At 41.3% G+C, this 24,568-nt stretch overlaps 1 protein-coding gene across 1 annotated transcript; it reads left to right on the top strand.

The window, feature by feature from the left end:
* The first annotated feature begins 19,439 nt into the window (after positions 1-19,439).
* CYTL1 (cytokine like 1) lies at positions 19,440-22,127 on the top strand. The gene is made up of 4 exons (XM_041402899.1): positions 19,440-19,661; positions 19,771-19,815; positions 21,172-21,300; positions 21,478-22,127. Exons 1-4 carry the CDS (start codon positions 19,518-19,520, stop codon positions 21,556-21,558), a joined length of 399 nt encoding a protein of 132 aa, XP_041258833.1. The 5' UTR covers positions 19,440-19,517; the 3' UTR covers positions 21,559-22,127.
* Positions 22,128-24,568: the final 2,441 nt, after the last annotated feature.

Below are 24,568 nucleotides of genomic sequence, written 5' to 3'. Positions count from 1 at the left end.
GACAAACAAGAAGCATGGACGAAATATCTTCTGCTTATACAGACTTTGGTCACAGCCTTTGGTTGTGTTTGGGATGTTAAAAATGAATTTTTCTATCCCTTCTGAGGTTGTCCAAACAGGTATAGGACAAAAGACTTGTGACACCACAGTACATTGTTCTGATCAACTTACTGCAACACCATGTAATTGAGCATATTCAGCTTGGGCATGAAACTGTGACTTGGGATCCCCATGTTCCAGTCCTTCTGCTCATGGTCTGTGACCACTACACTCCTCCTTGTCTTTTCACCAGGTGTTTTCATGTACAAAGTGTATTTTTTTAAGTAGGCTTCTTGCAACCTAAAGAAGTGGCAGATGAAAACATCTGAAGCTCCTTTCCTCGCTTTAGAGAGACAAACTGGTTCCAGCACCTGACACACCTCCTGCCCTCCCCACAGCCAGGAATTGAAAGGAGGTCTGTGCTTCCCAGGGCAGCCTGCTCTGCTGCTCTGCTGCTCAGCAGTGCTGCCATTACCCTGCCCTATAATGGCTCAGCCGTTCTCCTTCACAGTCTGCACCAGCCCTGTGTGGTTTATGTTCCCCTCAATCTTAGCTGTTTAATAAGCTTTATTGCTTAACGATTTTTCCCTTCCTCTCTCCATGTAATATAGCTGTATCAGGAGCACTGGGGATTCTCCATTAATAACTTGTCCTATTGTGTTTTGTCACGTCCTTTCTTGTGACTAGTAATTTATCAGCGGCATTGATTGATGTAAAATTATAGACTTCCCAATCTTTCCTAGCCTGCAGTGTGTCTTTCAAGAACTCATAAAGTAGCTCAAGTGATGAAGAGCCCTACTTAGAAGAACAGTTAAGAGGCTGCTCTTTTAGAGCTATTACATTTGGGCTATTAAGGCAAAACACTTAAATAGGCGTGCCAGGATGACTTACACCTCTCTTGTTTCTTTTCTTCTCAGGAGTGTAGCTACACCTTCTCATTTTGGTTTTGTGTTGTTTTGGTTTTTTTCTTTTTAATTTGGACTTAAAAATCCAAAGCTGCTAAAGATGCGTATTCTTATCTCAGAGACATGAAAATATAAGATTGTTATTTGAAAACTGAAGTCCCCTGCTGAATTCACAAGATCAAACCAAGCAAGTTGAGGAACAATTATGGTTTTGGACACAGGTAGCTGAGAAATGAAAGAAAGGAAAATCAATTGTTCACAAAAGTGGCACCTGGATGAACTGTTATCAACAATAATTGGATGTATAAAATAAAAGAAAACATTAGTTGCTGAATAACCCATTCCATTTGCTAAAATGTGTCAGAGTAAAGCCTAGATAGATGCATTAATTGTTCAAGTTTGCAGCAGAGGGGGGAAAAATTCGCATTATAATTTACAGAGCAAGCGAACAAAATTTAAAGGTTGTCACATGTCTGCTGAAAAAATAAATAAGAATCCAAGGTTTTATAAGTGTTCTTGAAATTAGCAATATTCTTATTTTGGACTACCTTAATTGCTTAGAGGGTAGAAAATAAATACTTGCTGATAATTTTCAAGACAAAAAGCTGAAGAACAACACAGTAGTACTAAGAAAAATATCTATATTTTCCTGTTTTGTTTGCTTTGCTCTGCTTCAGATTTAATTACATCTCTCTTTGCCCTTGTCTCATAAAGAGATTTGCTGCATGTACATTGATTACAGGCATACAAGACTCTGATCTGTGCAATAGGATGGTGGAAGAGACAAAGTAGGAGGGACAGGATTAAGTGTGCTGTGCAAGTGAGGCTCAGTAGTGCTTGAGAAATACATGGGTTTAAAAAGTTAGAGGTATGTAATTTCACCTTATGAAAAACAGCAGGAATTATGTATCTGACACCTTGTAATTTACCTTTGGTCCTGCATAGGCATGGGAATGCATTTTGCTACCATTGCTATTAGATTTACTGGAATCATATCCAATTAACACAAGAGCCCAGCTATCTGTCAGAACCTTGTTATAGAGCCAAAGCCATCTCCAAGCTCTCTAAAATATGCTTCCATTAACCCACTAAGATCCTTTACCCCCTAATCCTGCATTAGTTCAATGAAAAAAATGAGACTCATAAAGCTTTCATGGAGTCATGCTTGTCTTCTCAGCCCTAGGATTTCCCTCAGGTGAAACTGCTGCAGATGTCCTGAACAAATATGTGCCTAGGACTGTGACCACATGCATTTTTGTCCCCCAGCACTGGCTACATTGGCATTGCTGGTTTGGTTTGACACAGGAGTGCACTTTTCAAGCAACCCTCACAGCTGAGTGAGTCCAAGTGTGGATTTCTTTGGGAATCCAGACCCAGAGGGTGCTTTGCAGGAGTGCACCCTGTGCAGTCCGATGGTGCTGGCTTCTAGCCCACAGCACCAGAAGGGAGGTCATCCAATGAACCCCCTAAACACACACACAGCATGGATATTACTGCCTCAGCACCAACTCTTTCCCACTCCAGATCTGCCCCAACAGCACTGAACTGACTGCTAGTATAGACAGAGAAGACATCTCCAGGCCTCTAAATGTTTCAGCCCCTGTTTCACAATTTTTTTGCCTCCCTTGTCCCTTCCAAACCCCCATTCCTAATGTTTCTGTCATTATCATGAACATGAAGAAACACATCATCAGGCCAATTGCAGAGTTTAGCTGTTCTTTCTTTCTTCATTCCTTCTCTAAAAAAAAAAAAAAAAAGAAAATAATGTGAAAGTGCACATTATGGAAAAGGAGTGGTGAATAAAACTCTCTTGTTATGTACAGTCACAAGGGCATTTAGTTCCATGTTACACTGCATCTTCTCTCAATTTTAATTCAAACAATGATTGAAGGAGAAAAATGTGTAAAAGTACCAGGAGAGGCAGCCTATTTAGAGTTCTCAGTACTGTGCATGGGTGCAGGTGATGAGCAGATCACAGCCAGATACATCAGCTGTCCCTGGGAGCCAGCCAGCTGTGAGAAATGAGTTTGGCTCCTGGGGGGATCCTGCAGGATAACACACAGTCACATCAGTAATTATTTTCTGGTTAAAGTACAATTGGACACCCAGTCTGGTTCAGTCATGCTTGGTTAGGAAGGGCAAGGAGCTCTTTCTACACAGACTAGTCAGAACAGAAGGGGAAAATTTGCTCGGCTCATGCCCTCTGGGGTCCTCTAGGATTCCAAGTATATGCAACTCTGTAGATGCCATTGATTGGATGCAGTTGTGAGTCCTTATAATGTGAAGAAGTTCCTATTATTCTGCATGTCTATTTTATTCAAATATTATAGCACTGTTTTCCTCTGAAAAAAATCTGAGTGGTGGCATAGTTAAATTCAGGAAAGAAGCTTCTGTCAAAGGTTAAATTTACAGTAAAATTATGCTTTTAAAATATCTTAATGTTAGCAATTTTTATGCCTTTAAAAGTAATTTTATAATTAAAAAGTAATTAAAATTTTCAGTAAATATAGATCTATCACAGTGTCATTTTATATGTCTGATATTTTTCTGACTTTTCTGGACACAATCACTCAGGAAAGAAGAGAAAGCAACAAGAGAAATCAACACTGAATGGGGATCCAATTTCTCCTGTCCTGATACAGAAAAGAGACTTATGACAACTTGGTCTAGATTTTAAGTCTTTTCAGACATCCTGTAACCTTCAGTGCTCTTCACCCTTCAAGCCTGTTTATTTTATATCTTTCCTGAATTCTTTTTTGCCTTCCTGGACTCTTTCATGAAAGGGAATAGAGAGAGGAAGTAGTACAGTAACAAATGCACAAAATTTTCTACAACTGGTGACACAATGTAATGTGTGATTTTTAGATGAGTTTTACAATTTTGCCTCCCTTTAAGGATGTTTAAAATCAGCTTTAGAGTACATTTGTGGGAATCGTGACGTTTATAGACAATTATCATTCCTGTTAGAACCTTAAAAATGGATCTAGCTTCCAGGAGGATCCTTTTTCACATGCATATAAAGGTGTTTGTTTCTTCTGCTTCTGAACAAACCTTCATGAGCACAGAGTTACAAACGTCGATGCTCAGCAGCTGCTGCCACCTGCCACACCCATTCTTCTGCCTTTGTGTGTATTTTCCACAAGGAAAGACCCATTACATCTTCAAGATGGAAAATGAGCCTAAAGTAGTGATATAAATGGTGAACTGGAAATTAAAGAAGCTGAAGAAAACATGGCTCTTGCTTCCATAACACTGGAGCCAAAATCTGATTATCATCACTGAAGGCAGCTTATGAAAATTGTTTATTTTGGTATTACAGTTCCCAAAAGTAGGAGTCCCTTCATGTCTCCTGAAAAGCATGAGAACTTTTCAGGTCAAAGAAGTGTGATGTTCACCCTACAAAGGGCTTTATCCCTCAGCCTGGAGAGGAGAAACTGCAGCAAGACCATGGGTAGGAGCAGAAGCTCCTGCAGGTAGGCAAAGTGAAAATATTTGGGTTATTTTTCTGCAGAAGGAAAATGTTTTATCTTGCTTATCTGTTTTGTTTCAACTCTATTTGCAGCCTTTGTCTTGCTGGGCTGGGAGAGGGTGATTTGTGATTTGGAGCGCATTTTTGTGCCTGAATGAAGTCGGAGTGTGCTTGCTTGGAGGGAAATGTGTTACTGTTTCTTGCTGTGACACTGCTGCTGTTGATTGAAAGGAGCCTGCTGTGCCTTATTGCTAAAATTACAGGAATCTTCAATAGACCGACCAACAGCCCTTGGAGGGGGATAAAAAACTCAGAAAGGAAAATGTTGATATAAAATTATGTTGGTGGTGAAGTTCGTTGATATTAACTCTTTCTGCTATGAGCCCAAAAGTGACCTTTTCTCACACAGGGTGCTGGAGCTTGTTCCAGGAGAAAGTATTTGAGAGTGTGCTCACTAATGAGGATTTTCCAGAAATCCAGGCAGTTTCTTGTGAGTCATCTCACAAGAATGGGGTAACAGCAAGGGCCAAACACCCCAGCTCATGCTGATCTACTGTCGCCCATGGGCATGGCAGCAATTAGGGAGCAAATATGCGCTCTTGCTGGTTTCAAAGCAATTTGGTTTCAGTTGATCACTGAAAATTAATAGACCAGAAAACATCCCATTTTCTTAAGAAGAATACTACAGGACTATTGGAAGGTAATATGTACAAAGGAGTCCTATTCTGCACTGACTAAGGGAAAAATGAGCAATATCCATTCTAGTGTGTGGACTCTAGGTGAGTATTGTTACTGAAGCACTCAGTAACCCAATTATTAAAGGTGCTTTAGAAGCTGCTTTTGAAACTGAATATTACGCAGGAAGGAAAAGAAGGCAAAATTGTAAAAGAGTGAAATATGGTGAAACAATCAAAAATAAATCAGAATTTATTTTTGGTTTTGATTTACATGCTACCTGTACCTAAAGAGGTATGGTATGTTCAGTTAGTGAAGAGATACATTCCAAGCCATTGGCATTGTTTATGCTTGAAACACATCTGAATGTTTTCTTCCTATATTTTGTGAAACCATTTACTTTCTTGCCAAAAAGACCAGAAATTATTTTTAGGCAGCATTGAACACACAGCTCATGCTTGCTTGTACACACAACTGGTGTTTGCTTGCTTTATTGAGTGCAGAACTTGCTGGTCATTTACCACCATGATTGCTTGCCCATGGTTCATTCTGTGCTCTCCCACTTCCCATGCCCTCAGGGTTCTCATCCTCACTCCCAGCAAGGCACCAGCTCACAATATTTCATTTTCAGTCCTTAGTGTCATCAAGATTGAAGCCACTGCAGAGAAGAAAACAACTCTCAAGCATGTGGCACACACAGTCCAGTGGCTGGCACTGGACTCATATATCCAGTGCCAAATGAGCCTCCGTTAGAGAATTGTGGACATTAAAGTGACAGGAATTGAGCTGAGGCCTTCTGAAGCTGAATACACGAGATGGAGGAGGATAGCCAAGTTCTTGGTGCTGTGAAAGCCCTCTGCTCTGTGATGTGTTAGTACAAAAGAAGAGTTTGCTTTTTGGGTTTAAACCCGAACAGAAAAAACTGCCCTGTAGAAAGACTGACACAGTCAGAGTGCTATTCATCCTAAATATTGCCAGATGAGATAAACTCCAAAAGCAGCATTTCTTCTTCTAGGGAGAACTGTTGGAGGAGGAGCTGGCTATTCTGAAAATCCCATGCACACAAAACCCCCAAATCAGTTACAGACTTTCAGATGTATGTATGTGCTCTTGGAAGGAAGAGAAATTGGAGTACCTTCTCAGTGTGCTATCTCAAGAAGGAATGATTCATTGATGCCAGTAGACACAACAGTGAAAAATCCACCACATTAACACAGACACTTTTCATGTATTGATTTCGTGAAACAAATTCTAAGCAGGCATGCAATTGCCAGACAAGAAAATACATCATTATTAATGGACTGTAAGGAAACAACCTGTGGAGAAAAATGGCAGTAGGTTAAAGAGAAGTGTGCAGAGGTTACAGCAAAGTTCTGTGACCCAGAGATCATCTTTTCACCACATGTTTACACAGCTTCTAGCTCAGTGGGAGTCTTGATCTATGGCTTTGCCCCCTGAGCTGTAATCCATACAGCAGTGCTAACAACATATGTCATCTGGAAATTAGTCTCCAGCCCTCAGCAGTGTAGTAGATAATGACATGTGGTGCCTTCTTATTCTGTGCTTCAGATGTCCTCTAGTTACACCAACAGTAGATTTCACTCCTTCACTGGAGGCTGTGAGCCAAAGACAAAAGGAATTAAAACAAAAAAGCATGCATAAACAAAAAAAAAAGCAAGAAATCATTACAGTCCCTAAGGCATCTATGCTTCAGAAGGACCAAAGGCCACATGGTTTATTAAAGAAGATTCTGCATTATGCATTAAAAGCTCCAGCACAGAGTCCACCTAAGCATACCTCACTTGAGTAGGTATTTGTACACAAGTCTTTGTCCATAACTTTTTCTGGGTGTTTTTTATGCTCTTGGCACACACATGCACACAGTTTCAAGTCAAAGGGTGCCCTTACTGAGCTCACCAGCAGGCTGAGAACCTTGAGTTTTACCCCAAGAAGAACACCATCACCTTTTAATCAGTGCTCTCTTTGAAAAACAGGTCAGCATCTGATGCTGGCCTCTAACACAGCTGAAGATCTTTCAGGGATTGCACTGGGAATTCAAGTAATTTATACACCAATTCTGCAGCAAGAATCTCTCAACATCAGCAGTCTAACCCAAACTTGTTTCGTATTTCTTCTAAGAATATAGTTGTGACATCTGCTGTTTAATGTTAGCTTAAGGACCAGAATAATCTGAAGGGGAAAGAAACACCCTCATTTACTTTGGTCTTATCCTAGTTTTTAAGTATCTGCTTTCTAATTACTAATAGAATTCTAATAAACTCATTTGCTAATAAAGGATGGTGTGTTCAACGCTGCCCAAAACACACATAAAAACTTTATCCCTACCCAGCAGTGACTTTTAGTAAAACAAGCTGCAATATCCATTCCAGAGCTTGTGATGTTTTCACCATGAGCAGAATAATTTTTCTGTATCACTGCAGCCTCTGGCACCTCTTGGCCTTTGCTCACCAAAGACAGGGCCATCCACCTTCTGGCTCTTCCTCTGCTCCACTGGTGGAAGCTGGTAATGGAGGGAGCCCCAAGAGAGAGCCTTGAACTCAGTGCCCTGAGGGGCTGTGATCCTTGGGGACTTTTGGGCAGCAGAGGAGGGGCCCCTATCATTGGGTCTGGCAGGACAAGTATATCTCACGGTTTGTCCTCGTTTTTGGTCATCTGAACCATATGCAAGCAGCCCACAAATCTGTGGGCTGTTTCTGTGATCAGAACCTATTAAAAAAAAAAAAAAGTTAAATAAATAAAAATCTTGATAAATAAAAGTTCAATAAATAAAAAGAGAGAGAAAGAGGGAGAAATATGTTAAATAAACAACAACAACAAAAAAGGACTAGAATATAATACAATTTCAGAGAGGCTCTGGCCTAATAGCAGCTCTGTTTCAGGGCTGAAGCCAAGTCCTAAGTGAGGGTGAGACGCTGATAGTTTTAATCAAGTTACTGTATCAGTTGTCCAGTTCCTGACACCAGCTGCCAAAGTGGATGCCAGCATCTGGCTCCACTCAAGAATAACATAGAACTTGATATTTCTCATAGCTCTGCCTTGAGTGAGTGAAAAGAAAAGAATGCATGGAAGAGTTATCATACCTACATGACTTCTCTTACCTCCTGACTTGCATGATTCTCCTCCAGAGCCACATACTGTGCAGCAAACTCTGACTCATGACAACAATTGCCACTCTCCATGTCTGTCTCATACATGACAGAAGCAAGCAAGTGCTGGATATGCAAATATTTTTTTCCATGTTGTTGGTGTTTTTTTCACTCTGATATGGCCAGAAGATATAGGGCTGTCCTTGGACAGTGCTCCCTGTGTTCAGAAAATGCCTATATTGCTCCACAGCCCAGCTGGTAAAAACAAAGAATGTGAAAACACAATTCAACATGCGCTGAAGTTCAGATTCCAGACCCAGTACTGGTTTGTTTTCTCTTCAAGCGTTGAATTCTTCTAATAGAAGGCCTGTGTGCGTGTGTGTGTGTGTGTGTGGTTTGGCTTCAATATTTCCTGGAGGAATGTGTCCACACAGCTAAACAAAATACCTCCCTGGGGGCAGCTTGGGCTTCACGGTCGCTGCAGCACAGAGAGAAAATTTGATTTTACAAAGAGAGAAATGGAGTACATCCTGCCAGGGTATGAGAAAATGTCATGCTTGACATCATTAATGGTCAAATGATAACGTCAAAAAAATAATATTTTCCTTCAGTGCATTTAGATCAGGTGACTTGAAACCTTGTCTATGTCTTTGGGAAAATAATGGGAGATAGATACATAAAAATAATCAATATTTTCCAGCTATAAAAGGACTATGGTCAGACACCTTTTCCAAAATGCTCTTACATTGTGCTCTTACAATGCCTTGTAAGTTGCTTTTTTTCTTTTTCCCTGAGGCTTATTCTGCTAACAAAGAGGTGTATTAAATACAGAGGAACAAAAAATTTGCTCAGATCTTTTCCTTGTGCTTGCAAATGTTGATTTGTCTATAGGGTTACTCAGGCCTGACACCAGGTCTCCCTCAATGAAGGTACAGCTTCCTCAAAGAACAACAAATACATTTAGCCTTTTCCTAGCAAGCTCAACATTTGATAGAAAGGCTTAGAAAATGCAACTCACGGAAGAGTTTTTTTGTTCCTACTCCTATCAAAGCACAAAGCTAAACAGAATGGGTTTATTGGCATCAAGAATGGACAGAGTGTGTTTAGAAATGTAACACTTCTTTGAAAAATATGTGTAAAGCAGAATCAAAAAGTCTGCTTTGATCACTTTGATACTTTCCTGAATGTGTTTGGTTTCTTTGACTCCATTTGCTTCATTTCTCTTTGGTGTCAGAGAGACAATGGTGTGGACAATGCCATCATTCTCTGCCCAGCACATTATTACAGAAGCTCGTGTACCTAAATTATGCAGTAGGAAGAATTGGAACTGTATCTTTTTGATGTGAACAAAGTTGATGCCAATCTTTTTTGGTAGCATATATTTAATGAATAAAACGGGTTGATGGTCGGTGTGTAGCAGCTGCTTTGCTGCCTGTACATGTGCTTTTCATGTTCCCCAGGAGCAGAACCAGCCTTTCTGAGAGCACTGTGTAGCTGCACAGTGCTGCTGGCACAGCAGCTTGAATGCTCCCTTCAGACAGGTGGGACAACTGTCCTCCTCTGGCCAGACCATTGTCACATCCTTCTCTGGGCTGGACTCCAAGGCCTCCAGCCTCTATTCCAGGCAGCTGTGAGCTCTGTCCAAGAAAGCCATGGACCATTGTCCCGTGCCTCTGCAGCTTCAATTCTCACCTCAAAGTGATAGCTGCTGGTCAGCCACCAAGGCAGAGCCCAACACAAAGGGTTGGGCACAAAAGCAGAGCTCCTATTTTGCCTGGGCTCTGCAGTCTCAGTGGGCCTGACCTTGAGGGGCTGGGATGTATGTGTATAGTGGGCTACAGGAACACCTCCCTTTCTGTCCCCTGCTACAGAATTCCCAGCAGCAGCCGTGGCAAAGTGGATTGTGAGCAAGGCAGGCTGTGTTGGGTCCAGAGTGCCCTGAGCAGCACAGCTGGGAGCTGGTTTTGGTAGGAGAGCAGGACAAAGACCCAGCTGTTGGAAGAGTAACTGAGGTGACAAGGAAAGAGAGGTAGAAGGGAAATATGGGCATGTTGTCCCAATTTTCCCATACACTGAATAGTCTCACTGTTTCTTGCTGCACTCCATGCAGTCTGAATTCATTCTCCACAGCTATGGGTGGCCAAAAGTGGCCAATACGCCAGACGAGCAGATCCCTGCATTTATACCAGCACCAAATCTCCTTGTCCCTGCTGGCTGTAACTCCTCTGACACATTCTAAGATTAAAGTCACCTATTTCATGGCAATTCTAATGAGTGGCTAATATTTATCCCAAGATTAATGAGCAAGTATGTAGTAATTAACTTAGCACCTTTTTTTTTTTTGCATCCTCCATAGTCAACATATAATGAGTTCTTGCACTACAGTATAAATTTTATGTGAAATCTCATAGATAAACACATAGTGTTATTGGATTTGATTTTTTCCCATTAATCCAGTCTCTAGCTATCTGATTTTTATTTCTGATCATTTATGTTGATACCGTTCACATTAGGTTTACATTAGGTCAGTGGAAGGGTATATGGTAATACTTGCCACAAAGAGTGTGATTGTGATTAATAGAGATTAAAAATGTGATAAATATCAATTAAAACTTCAGATGTGTGTCTTTGTGTTACCAGGAAGTCATTATTTCACACAAGCTGCTTGGTTACATGATGATGAGTACATTAAGTCTGGATAATTTAAGATAAACAGACATGGTTTTCCTTTAGTATTTCCTCAAGATTACTGGGGAATTGGGAATGCTCTTTCGCTCTTGTGCATGCACACATGCTTTTACCCTTTCTGGGCTACTTATTTGAGAAACAAAGAATATTTAAATTGTCCCTGCAGACTTTGGGTGACTTCACTTTTGTGTATTCTATATATATGTATATCAGAAGGACACTTTACATTTCAAAAGCAACAGTTCTCAGTTTTTTTGAAGACAGCTGCTTATTTCAAGAAAGCTTCTCATTTGCAAGGGTAACCTCAGCTCTCAGCAAGAGAGATCACTGCAGTGATATAACTAACTCTCATTGCTGATAAGATTGCTTTTTGCCCAAATGCAGTTTGCCTAGTTTTCAGCTTGGGAAACTTCTTTAGATTCTCCAGTGACTTTGCCAGCTAGACAACGACAGCATCAGAGTGTGAATCACACCATTTCAATGGGCTGATTGTGAAATAAATATGAACAGGAACAGCAGGGGGTAGCTTTTCTTTAGCAGTCACAATTTCCTTTTCACTATATGCCCTTAAAATGCCCAGGCAGACCATTAGCAGAGGGGAAGATTGATAGAATTGCATTTACATCTTAAATCAAGCCAAGCCCTCTCTTCCCCAGCCACAACCCTTCCAAAACATCAAACAAACAAAACAAAACAAAACAAGAAAAGCTGCAGCTAAATAGAAAGAAGGGAAATAAATGTTAATTTGATTAGCCTTCCAATGGAAATTAGCTTAATGGTCCAAAATTAAAAGTATAGATGTTTAAGGCTTTGGCTGTTCTACACATGAAAGATATAGTGCTCCAACTAGAGTGATTCTTCACTGAAAATATTTCTCTTTGTGCCATCCCTCAGTGCTTTCCTCACTACATTACCCAGCTGTAATGTGGTCTCACTTTTGTGTCACTACTTCTTGTTTCTTTTGGGAATATTTATAAACCAAAAGTTTATAAAACTGTGAGAGTAAGTAGGCACTTCTGCTGAGGAAGGCCCCTGAGCCAGCCTTGGCTCTGCCACCACTCAGGTGGTGACCATGAACACACATCCCTGGCCTGGCACCTGCTGCCCTGGGCTCCCCATGCCACTGCTTATCCCAGGGCTGGGTTAACCCAATGTTGGGAACTCCCTGGAAAGCTGCCTGAGAAGAGCCCTGCAGGCAGGAGGGGTCTGTCCAGCACCTCATCCTTGCAAATGTTCTCAAAACTGCCTGTGAGGATGACAGGGCAATCTCCAGGTGTAGGCAAGACCCACCACAAGCTACAGATTTATTCTCATAGCAAACTATCAACTGTACCATGTATGTATGCAGCTGCACTCCGTGTATCTTTGTTCTGGTTTGAAAGCAAAACCAGGGAGAGACTGCAAGTCAGAAATACAATTTAATAGGAAAAGAAACCCCAAACACATGCAATAATGCAAAGGAAAAGCCACTGACAAAGTCAGAATACAGCCTGACACCCTGTTGGTCAGGATGCTGGTAGCAGTCCAGTTGGATTGGTGGCTGCAGCCCTCCTGGAGTAGCAGATGTGCTCCTGTTGGAGCAGGGATCCTGTAGAAAGGGTGTAGTCTTCCTCTGAAGATCCAGTGGAAAATACAGCTGTTCTCTGGGAATCCAGTGGAAAGACTGACTGTTCTGTCCCAAATCCCAGATTATATCCAGGTGGGGATGCTTAGCTCCTCCCCCCAGGCAGAGAATCTCACAGTGGGCTGTTATCATTCTGTGTGTCATGGGGTGGGTCCATTAGACAGAAATGGTTCCCAGAGGGAGTTATCTCTGAGTCATAAGGATAAGGAAAAAGCAATGCCCCTCCTGGTTTCAGCAGCTCTTGGGGATGGAAATAGAATACATCTTAATATTGTAACCTAGGACAATCTTCAACTCATTCTTTCCTTCATCATCTGACTTAAACAAAACCAATCTAAAACTATACTTGTAGGGACACTTAGTCATCTGGGAACACATGTAATATGTGATTCAGAAACAGAAGGAGATCCTTTTTCTGGTTTATTTTTATCAAAAGAATTTAAAACAGAAAAGTTGTTCAGGTTTAGGTGGCAATTATATCTGAAACACAGTCTGTTGTTAACACTGGTTTCTGACATTGTCTGGTACTTGTTTTTTCTTTGTTTCAAGGCAAGCTGACAGAACAAAAATACAATTACTAAGTTTATGGATATTTTTTTTTAATAAAATGAACTTCCACTCATTTTCCTCACTTCTGGATATTAGCAAGTAGAGTAGATCCTCAGCTATCCCCCTCTATTTTATACATTTGTATTCTTTAGAAGAGTATTTTAGCTGTACAAGGTATTTGTCACATCATTTGGTTTCAAGGGACTGACAAAGCTCTGAATCTGTGTTGTGTCACCAACTCACAGGACTCCAAAGGTAATGCTCTGTGAGAAACAAGAAATAATGTGACTGATTTACTCTTACTTTGGCTTCAGGGCTTTTGCGCTACTAAGGCCAGTGAACTGAACACAAGTTTTAATCTAAAGTGAGAATGTGGATCCACAGGAGTCTGTGATTTGTGTTACTGATTTCAGAGATGGCAGGATTTCTTCCACTATTCTTAGTTATAAAACTTGAAAAGCTGTGTACAGGAAGAAAGCAGAACTAGGAAGACATGATGTACTGTGTGGACTTGTACCTTGCCTTCTCAGCCAGCTGAGATGAGAATTTATGTTACCTTGCAATTGCTGGAAGTACTGTTATTTGTATCCACAAATACACACAACAACCCAAGCTATGACATTTGCAGTTTTCTAGGCAAGAATAAGTAGAAAACTGTGCCTGCTAGCATGCTAAGTGGCTAGTAAAAATCTCTTACGTAGGCAGTAGTTCAGCAAAGGCCCTTTGGATCCTTGTTTGGCTTGGATTTGATTGTTATACAGAGCTGCACTTTCAGTCTCATCAATTTTTCTTTCAGTGACACAATTTTTCTGAAAAGTGCTGGAATACTAGTCCTAAAAATTACAGTCCTTCATCTCCTTGCATATTAACCACAGTGTAGACAAGAGCTCCTTGGAGGGACAGCAGAGAGCTGAGACCTTGCATTTTTCAACATTTGAATTCCCCAGGGGGTTTGTATCAGGGACAAATTTGGTAGATGAATACCTTTATTTATATCACCTCCAGCATACTCCTTGGTGGCTGACATAATTTTTCATCATGAGGGTAATCAGGGAGGGTGGGAAGCTGACCAGCAATGATAAGACCTGGAGCTATCTGCCACATTTGCATGTCAGAGAGAGAGAGAGAGAGAGAGAGGAGGATGGAAGGCAAGGCACAGCAGGAAAGTGTGAATAACTTGAAATACTGCTGCTGTAAACATGAGCAAGGCTCCCTCCTTGAAACCCTGCTATTGTAACCCTGACTGCAGTGTTAATAAAGAATGGTGTTACCTTGGGGTAGCTCACACACAGGAGTGGTCTCAAAGCCCAGGCAGGGTCCAAACAAGGCACTTGTGTGCTACTGGGACAAGGCAGCTCTGCCAGTGCCCATGCCCAGGGAGGGAGCCAGGCTGAAAGCACCACTGTTATTTCACTGGAGAGGTCTGCAAGTTACTCCAAACTAAAATTGACTTTTCTTAGCAAGACGGTGAAGGCTTAAGCCTCTAAATCCTGCATTACTTGAATCAATACGCCTTGCAGTCACTGAAAAGAGTATCCCTGACAAGGCTAAACCGCATAATCTCCCGTCTCCCTGGTGCTGATGGCCGAGTTCCCACCGTGTCTGTGGGAAATACCATTATCCCCATTATGGAGACAGCAGTCAGGACAGACACAAGCCAGGCTATCCTGCACTGCAGTGACAGACAGACACTCGTGTGGACATCTCCGTGCTGTTCTGGGCTCTGCCATCCTCCAGAGCACCGTGTGGCCTCTGGGTGCAGGACACTGCTGCTGCCCCAGCCCCTGCTCTGCTCCAAAGGTTGGACACTGCCTACAGAGAGGCTGGTCACCACAGACAGTGCAAATGATTTGGTAACCGGTCTGAGGCAGCACAGGGAAATTATTCCTGTTCCCAGCTCTGCTGGGCTGTTCTGTCTCTGTCCTGGACCACAGGACTCCCCATTTCCATATGTTTTTCTTCAGGGAAAGTACGGAGTGCCAGGTTCATGCCAGCAAGACCAACAGATTTCAGAACATCTAATTTCTTTTTCTGACCCAGATGACTTCACCTGCTTCTATAATTATTTTATGTAAGAACAGACTATTGAGCAGTAGCATTAGTTTCCTCAATATGTATGCAAATTTTTAAAAATAACAACAACAAAAAGAAAAAAGAAGCCTGTACTGTTGAGTAAGCAAAAAGGACTTTTACTTAATTATCATGTGAAAACAGCCTTCCAGCAGCAGCCCAAAGACAGCTTTGAGATCCTGCCTGCCTTACCCATTGCTCATAGCTTGGCCAAACCACCCAGATCACCAGCAGAACCTTAATGCTATCAAGGATGAGAAAATAAAACAAAACACATGGAATTAACTCCAGCTTCAAATGCAGGCACACAGTGCTGCCACATCAGGCTTTCCTCTGTGCCAGGAAATGCCAGCGTTGTGCACTAGACCCCCAGACTCAGGGCAACGTGTGAGGCTGCACAACCTGTGCACCGAATTCCAGCCGATGTGTACAGAAAGATGCAGCAAAGTGTACTGCTGCACAGCAAGGAAAGACATGACAAACAGACAGCACCTTAACCAAGAGGCTGGGTTTCCAAAAACTCTTATCCTGAGCTGGAAGCTTGCAGAGCAGTTAAGCCCTGCTGTGAAGCAAGAAGTGGCACCTTCACCACTGCAAACAGCTGAGTCACTCTGGGCTTTGAGGTGCTGCTGAAATACACAGGGCTTTCTCTGTTTTACTGGTTTTATGTTTTACCTTTCCTGTTTTTCAATATAATCAGAAACACATTTCATGAGGTGTCTCGTGACAGATTCCAACTATTTTAAAATCAACATTTTCATTAAGCAGGTGGAGTTTGGTATTAAGAAATCAGCAACTTGCAAGGGCTTTTATCAAAAGTTGGCGGACACCCTGGTAGACTGCTCAAACATGGGAGGAATTTCTGGCTACATAGTGAGTCCCTAGACTTTTAGAAAAATATTATTGTTTGAGTTTTCAGTAAATTGGAAGCAAAAAGACAACATAGTCAAATTTTTCTTTTCATAAAGATATGTCATTTTTATTAAAAATGTTATGTCATTGTAGGCTTCTAAGTTTCTTCTCATCCCATGTGTCTGCTTTTGCTATGGAATATTCCTGATATAAGAGTAAATAAATGCACTGTGAAGAGCACTCAGAGATGTAGTGACATCATCAGCCTGAAGAGGTAATGCAAAATTGTGAGAGTGGTCCCGAGCCTTTGAAGTCCCATGCTCACTGAAAGGAAGAGCATGACAAAGATGTATCTGTGCTGGAGATATCCACAGAGTGATGGTTATAACAAACATGGAGACACTGACTGACCCCTGCTGTGCTCCCTCCTAGTGCCAGCCTGAGCGTTGTCCCACAGACTGGAAGGGCTATAAATAGCTGCTTCTCCATAGAGGCAATCTTTAGGCAAAATTTGACTATAATATATTTTGATCCTTTGTCCCTTCCCCTCCTGTAGCTCTAAATTCTATTTCCATGTCCATTTTGAATATTGCCTCTAAGAGGCTATTAGCCTTTGTGAAGAACAGCTTGTGTTTCCCTGTTAAAGACCTTCTCTGCCCAAGGCAGGGAATGCACCAGAATTAATAAGTGGCTTTGCATAAGTGACTGGATAAAAAACAGTCACTGAAAAGATTCTGGAGTTTCAAGGGCTTTGGTAGCTGTGTATCTGGCTGACAGTTGTGCCAGGTGTCTCAGACTGAAAGCACTCCCAGTGCATGGTGTCACTTGCAAGTTCTCCTGAAGCCACCACTGAGCTTCTTAGAGAAAGAAGAAATTCTTTCTTCTTTCATACATGGACTCATAACTGGACCATAAACTGAATGAACTCAGAGATCAAGGATAATCTTGCTGATGAGCTACAAATAGAAATAACTGAGAAGAAAGCATTTGTTTAACTTTGTTTAACTGAATTGCAGATTCTGCATGCTGAGATAGGCAGTAGTGCTGATGAGATACTGAATATTGGAAAATACTCGTTTGGGTCAGAGTCAACTATGCAAGTAAATCTGGCCCAAGGAAGAGATGTGGGTGAGGAAATTAAACTCCAGTACTTTGTGATTTTCAGGGGGAAAAAACCCCCGTACTCTTTCTGAGGGTAGCTGAGCAAAAATCTCACAGCAAATTATCTCAGCAATTTTTCTCCTTAACAAAATAGCTATTTGGGGTAGGGTTTTGTTGTGTTTTTCTTGTTGTTGTTTTTTGGGGGGTTTTGTTGGGTGTTTTGTTGTTGCTGTTGTTGTTGTTTTGTTGCTGGTGGTTGTTTGTGTTGGTTTGGTTTTGATTTTTTGGTTTGTTTTGTTGGTGGCTTTGGTTTGGTTGGGTTTTGTGGGGGGGTTGGTGGAGTTTTTTTGGTGTTTTTTTTTTTGGTTGGTTGGTTGGTTGGTTGGTTGGTTGGTTTTTTTGTTTTTTTTAAATTTGATTAAGTGTTTTGATGAAGCCTGGATCCAGCCTTTTCTTTCCTAAGTCATCCTTGGCAGCAGCTGGGTTGCTGACTTGTAGTATTGGGAGACCATTTTTTGCTGTTCAGAAAACTGCTGTTCTGGCAGAGCAACTGCATTTTAGCAGCTTGCCAAACATGACTGTGATAGAAGGATAATATTTCACTCCTACCTTCAGCTATTCTCTACAACAATGAGATGGTGATTAAGAGTCTGTTTCTTCACCAGCAAGACTCCCAGTCAGTGGGATCCTTTCCTTGGACGTGCGCCAGGTCGCTGTGTTTAGATCTATGATCTGGCTGCTGGGGTCAAAGGCTTCCTGTCTCCCTCTGGCCTCTTCACTGACTTGTCCAGGCAGCTCTTCCTAAAAATAGGATACAGCAGTCCTAAATTTCCCATAATCAGGACTCCCAACTTCTCTTTCCTCTCCAAGCATCTACCATTTTAACATTCAGGAGCACACGCTGTTACTAAACCAACTTTTCTTTATGAAGGCAAAGTGCATAACGAGACAGTACTACACAGCTCTGTTCTCCTATTTCCCCCAGGTGTTTTGGTGCATTTAACTCAGAGTTCTCTGCAACATATAGAGTATGTCTTTTCCTCCAAAACTAGTTTTCCCACATTAAGATGAATCTTCCTGGTGAACTACAATAGCAGGGGACTGCAGTACTTCATCAGATACTTTTTTGTTTTTGTTAATACCTTATTAAAATCTGAATTTAAAAATTTGGTGGTGGCATAATTTTCAAAGTAACCAGTTCTTCATTCAAGGGTACCTCCATTTTACAGGACAATTGACATATAAAACAACATATGTTCAGCTTTAGGCCTGTATCCCAGCATCTGTGTTACTCAGCTCTGTCTGGCATCTAATAAAAGAACAAAGCCTCATAAATTCAACCCAGAAAGCAAAATAACTTTTATACTTTTATCAAAGCCATATAGAGATGTATTCACTTTGCTTGAGACTATGAATGTGTAAATACATGGGTCTTCCCAAGCAGCAATCACAAGCACTATTGGTTTGATTGACAAATTGTGAATTATAGAATCATAGAATCAATTCATTATAGAATCCCAAAACATGCTTGTTTTGGGAGCATCTTTAAAAATCGTCTCATTCCAACCACACTGTCATGGATGGGGACCCCTTCCACTAGACCAGGTTGAGAGCACAGTCCAAGCCAGCCTTCAACACTTCTGCAGATGGGGCATCCACAAATTCTGGAGGCATACTGTTCCAGTGCCTCACCAACCTCACAGGAAAGAATTTCTTCCTAATATCTAGCCTAAACCTACTCTTTTTCAGTTTGAAGCCATTCCTTGTCATGTTACTACCAGTCCTTGTAAAAAGTTCTTCTCTATATTTCTTGTAGGCTTCCTTCAAGTACTGGAAGGTGGCAATTAGGTCACCCTGACGTTTCTCTTCTCCCGGCAGAAGAATCCCAATTCTATTAGCCTTTCCTCATGGGAGAGCTGCTCCATCCCTTTAATCAACTTGATGGCCTCCTCTGGACTCACTGCAACAGGTCCATGTCGTTCCTCTGCTGGGGAAGTTTGCTTTTTGGAAGGATTTCTCTCTATCTGCAGCCTATGTAGTCCCACAGTTCAGGGAAGAGACAGGATTAGGGCCTGTGACACTTTGAGAACCCTGTGCTTTTCCTTACATGTATTTCTGCTGTTCATGATGCTCACTGTGTTGTTTTCTCTCTGGAATGAAAAGAGCCAGTGGTGTTTGTTTTTGTTACCCTCATTCCCTCTTTCCCTGCTCTGGGCAGGAGAGCTCTTGCAGCTCTGCCTCATAGGCTGGCAGGAAATTTAAGACGGCAGCAAGCTGCTGCTTGGACCACCCCCAGACTTTTCTTCCTGTTCATGCAGGAGACTATTTAATTGAGAGCTGATTTGTCCAGCTTACTCACTGATGCTCAGCAGTACCTACCTAAGCAGTGGGAGTGATTTTTTCCCTCCCTTCCTCCTCTTTTGGACACACTGTCCACCATGAAGATGCTGCTGCTCCTGGTTGCTCTGCTCTCTGCCGCCCTGCTAGCCAGCGCTGCCCCTCCGACCTGCTACTCCAGGGTGCTGGCTCTGAGCAAGGAAATCACAGAGTCCTTTAAGGAGCTGCAGACCTCCAAGACTGTGGTAAGTCCACCTAAAAACTGCTCCTGCACAGACTCTGCCGGTCGCCACTTTTGATAGAGATTCCTCTCAAAACAAAATCATGACAAGTCTTTCGTCCTCCTTCCCGCAGGACTCGTGTGTGGGGACGCTGCCCAGGCTGTACTTGGACATACACGTAAGTTTGCACACTTCTTTCTTACTGTTGTGCAGGAAAATCAGCTAATGAAAAGGGAGAATAACTCTTAATATTATACCCCAGAGGAGTGATTTAAAAGGTTTTTTTAAAAGCTTAATTAACTGGATAGATGAGTGACAAAAAAAAAGTCAGTCTGAACCTTATTAAAATCCCAATGGACTTTCTGAGATTTTACTTGATTAAAAATTTTTAAATTAGGAAATCAGTGTTTTTAAATTATTACCATATGCACACAATTAATTTACTGAGACAGAGCCTTTTCAGAAGTTAAATAAGTGCAACAAAACTTTCAATAATTGTGTAAAAGGAGAAGTGTAGAATTAACTTTCTTCATTTAATAATTCCACTTCATTTTATATCCTGAGTGGTTTTTGGCATCTAGTTTTAATAAAAAGCAATGTAGGAATAGCTTGCTGGCTTTTTCTCTTTTAAAGAGCTACTTGTTGAATACAGAAAGAAAAAGTGTGCCTGAAGATATGGAAATGTGATACTGAGAAAAAAAAAGCAATAATTATCTCCCAGCTAAGAAAAAATAACCTGCACACACAGTTATTGTCCTAGTGTTCTGCAGTGGGATATTTGACATGTTTTGCTTTTTTCCAGTGTTCAGCAGAGTAGACAAAAAATAGAAAATATCAGACAAAACAAATTTCTGACACATTTTCCATAAGCAACTACTCCAAGTTTTGTAATTCAGGACATTCTAGATCCCAATTCCAGAGCTGCCAATGTCTCACATCAGGACAAAGACCAAGGAATGTGATTCCAGTACCTCAGTTTCCCTGGCTTTAAAGCAAAAGCTGGGATATTTATTTACCTGCTTCACAAGGACATTGTGAAATTCATGTTGTCTGTGTTTTATTTTGATAACATAAAGTCTGAGGTAAAAATTTCTCCAAAAAATCAGGACTGTTCATGGTTTCTCCTATTGTACAGGAATAGAGGAATCAGATCTGTAAGATCTTGATAATCTCTTCATCTGCTAAATCATGTGCTCTCTAAAAAGTGAGAGACTGCACCTATTCTGTAGAATATTCCACCTACCATGGGAGCAGATTTGATTGTATTGGTGCTGCTGCCTCCTAAAGCATGTGAGAAATTACCTGGCAGACTGACACTGTACATATGCAATTTTCCAAGCACTTGTTTTGACCAAACATCTTTGTTATAAAATACTGATGATTGATTTGCCTGACTAAAGGTTGCATAGATTACATGTACATAGAGGTAGGAATTCAAGTTTCTCACACAGCAGTAAGAATTTTGGAATAGTGGACGAGGAACATAAATCTGTGTTTGTGCAGGGTTACACAGACCTCTTTTCGTGCTTTGCAGAATTACTGTGTCTTGGCAAAACTCCGTGACTTTGTGGCCTACCCTGGGTGTGACAGAGTGGTTGAAGTGAATGAGCTGAAGGAAAAAGCCCGGAGCCTGTACACCATCTTGATCTCCTACTGCAGAAGGGTAGGTCAAGATGCATCAACAGGGGCAGAGTCCCTGCTTTTAGCCCTGCCTGTCTCCACACTGTCCCCTGACCACCAAAACTGGATTAGGACCAAGCTTCTTACTGTGCTGTATTTTGCCTTCCTCTTTTTTTTTTTTTTTTTTTTTTTTTTTTTTTTTTTTTTTGTGTTTCTCCAGGACCTGGTGTTCCTCACTGATGACTGTAATGCTCTGGAAATTCCCATTTCACCTCCCATTGAACACTCCACTGAGAGTTAATGACAGTTAACCCAAAAGGTAGACCTGGGAAAGTTTCAAGGAGACCAAAAGTCAAAATATGTATATGCAGTCTATAACATTAACAACTAAGATATTTTTCAAGCACACCAGCAATATAATCTCAGACCTACCCATTTTTCTCTGTCTTGGCAGGAAATTAATTGCATGCCTTGCATACCTACTGAGCTGCTAGGGAACCTACCATTAGGGAGCAGTTTTTCGTTTGGCAAGGTACAATATTTCAGCTTAGCCAAATGTATAAAGTATGTTTTGTTTAAACATCAGAAACTAGATTTTTTTTTTATTTTTACTCTTTTATGAATAACTTGACTCATATATATATTCTCTCTTGACTTAGCTGTTTTTCTTGTATTAGATGGGCATGGAAGGGACCATATTTGTTTTTCTTAGAATGTTTGATAGAAGAAGAGTCATGCTGTACTGACAGATTTCTCTGCCTGTATAGCTCATACATGTATATATATAGAGAGAGATAGTTTTTGATGTAGGATTTGTGAGAATAGAGATGAAAGAAACATGTCTCTGTGGAAAACTAAATAAAAACAATCTTCTAATCCAAGATACTTGTGTTGCAATATATCTTTCAAGATCAAGTTGAAAGGCATCACTCTTATAAACTTTCTTTTCACAGTCACTTGCAAGATGTTTTTCCCAGCATAACCTTTGTTTCCATAGCAATGCAAACTTTGTTGTGTCTGCATGCTTTGACCATGCGTAAGTTTCTACTAGTAAAATTTTTCTCTACTAGAAACAATTTGTTTGCTGAAATTAGTGATTTGTTTTTAATAGTATTTCTGGGTTGCGAGATAAATTCTGAGCCAGAGGCTCAGAAAGCCTATTAAAATTTCAGACAGTTTTTTGAGACATAACCCATATAGTTGAGCTAGTGGGATTAATAAAATTTCCAGACAGTAATTCCAAAGTCATGGGTGTCTTCAGAATGCGCAGCACATGAGCACACAGCTTCACAACCAACAGCTCTTTGGTGTCAAGAATAGAAAGCACCTTCCCCATATTCTTGGAAGTAGCTGCTGTTACCTCAGACAATCCCTTCCTTCCCCCAGTGTAAGTAGTTCCTCACTCTCCAGAACAGAATTTGTTGACCGTTCATCTACAGCACTGCCAGCCCTGGTGACTTGGTCAGTGGTCTCATCACTTTTTATAAAAGCCCCCTCTTCCATAATTGGGTGTTTACACAACAATCACAACTCTGCTTGACATCCTGATGGTACAAATCAACATTTGACAACTGTTATGTAAATAAGTGAATAATAAGATTAATTCAAAGCAGAAAGAGTGTTGGCGATGGGCAGGGAAGGGTTTTTTCCTTCATTATGGAACCACCTTCTTTTGTTAAAACTACTAGTCTGATTTTAGCAATGGAAAAGCAATGGGAAATTTGACTGTGCCTTTGAGTCATAGAATAAGGGTGGGAATATCTGACGCCAGGAGAGGTACAGGGGGTAGAAGTAAATGAGGGCTTTTCTTTCCAGTTTGTTTCAATTCCAAGTGTACATTCGAGAAAAGTGCCTATCGGACTTTGTAATTCCCCCTTGAAGATTAAGTCCTCATGTGCTAACCCTAATGATCCCTTAGATGAGCCATTCTGCCCACAGTGGTTTCACTCCAGTGTCTCTACAAGCATCTGGTAGAGACAGTAGCAACTCAACAACCTAGTCTAGTACCAGGCTAATCTCAAAAACGTGCAACAGCTCAGATGGTCCTACTATCAGGAATATCATTGCTTAGTTTGCCTTTCAGAACCCTTCTCTCCAAGCCAACAGCCTCTGTACAAGACCCAACACATTCTAGAGACACCAATACCTATTTTTCTGCATCATTTGGACATGCCCAAGGCAAACTCATTCCACAACAGCCATATTCTGCAATAAAGGCACCTCTTAGCATGCTGGCAGGCAGCCTGGTATCCACAGAAGGAGAATGTAAGCACTGGCAGGTCCCTGGATCAAAGAGAAATACAGGTGGAGTTGAACCATTTGCTGTCAGACTCCACATTCAAATTTTTGCTCCCTCTAACCAGGGAGTGAGACCCCTCCATTGCTTCCTTCCTTCCTGGGGAAGCAAGAAGTGCTGGGATAACATCAAGTTCTAGCCACTTCCATAAAAACACCAAAACCACATCACAGACTCTGTTTTTCATATCTTCATACAAAGCCAGCCATGGATGAACCCTGCACGAAAGTGTGGTGCAGTCACCACAGCTCAGGGTGCTTACAAAGCTAACCCAGGGACTGGACAGTACACATGTTTGGAAACTGGAAGCAGAAGCTGTTAATTTTTGGCTGTTTTTTCCACCTCCAGATGTCACAGGTTTTAAAGACTGGCCTGTTGTAAAGCTTGTATTTTCACTTGGCAAGCAAACTGCAGAGCAAGATGTGTTTTCTCTCCTGCAGAAGCCCATACCACAGTGCCTTGAGTAAATGTGCCGGTAACTGTGGCATTTCTGCCCCTGCTGCTTTCCTGTCACAGGGACACACACTCTCTGAAATTGAGTATTTGATAAGGATTTTCTCATGGATCTTCTCAAAACCCCTCTTTTTCTTTATTGAGGATAATAAGCCTTCCCTAGACATGTTGATGAAACTTGTGATCCTAACTCCAGATTTCTCCCATGATGCTCCCATTCCTTCAACCATCTTCCAAATATATTTTCACCTGTTTCAGGCTGATTACTTCTGTGAAGAAAATGTAACCCAATTTATTTAGTACCAAATATCTTGCAAGAATTCTTTGGAATTGGAAACACAATAGAAATAATTGTTTTATTTGCACTGGTTTTGTTAGTGGCTTTAGCTTTTTCATGACTGACAGGGATACACTCTGCAGTACACTCAGCATGGCTGCTTACCAGCAGCTCTGTTCTGCGCTGGTACATCCTCGTTCTGCAGAAGCTGCAAAAAGCAAGTTGGTGCTTTGGGCACTGTACATACTTAAATGGACTTTAAAAGCCAATCCCCATTTGCAGATG

The sequence above is a fragment of the Onychostruthus taczanowskii genome, unplaced genomic scaffold, assembly GCF_017590055.1.
Source record: "Onychostruthus taczanowskii isolate IOZ18803 unplaced genomic scaffold, ASM1759005v1 scaffold2, whole genome shotgun sequence".
Lineage (NCBI taxonomy): Eukaryota > Metazoa > Chordata > Aves > Passeriformes > Passeridae > Onychostruthus > Onychostruthus taczanowskii.
The sequence above is the reverse complement of the archived record's forward strand: the minus strand, read 5'-3'. Positions and strand labels throughout refer to the sequence as shown.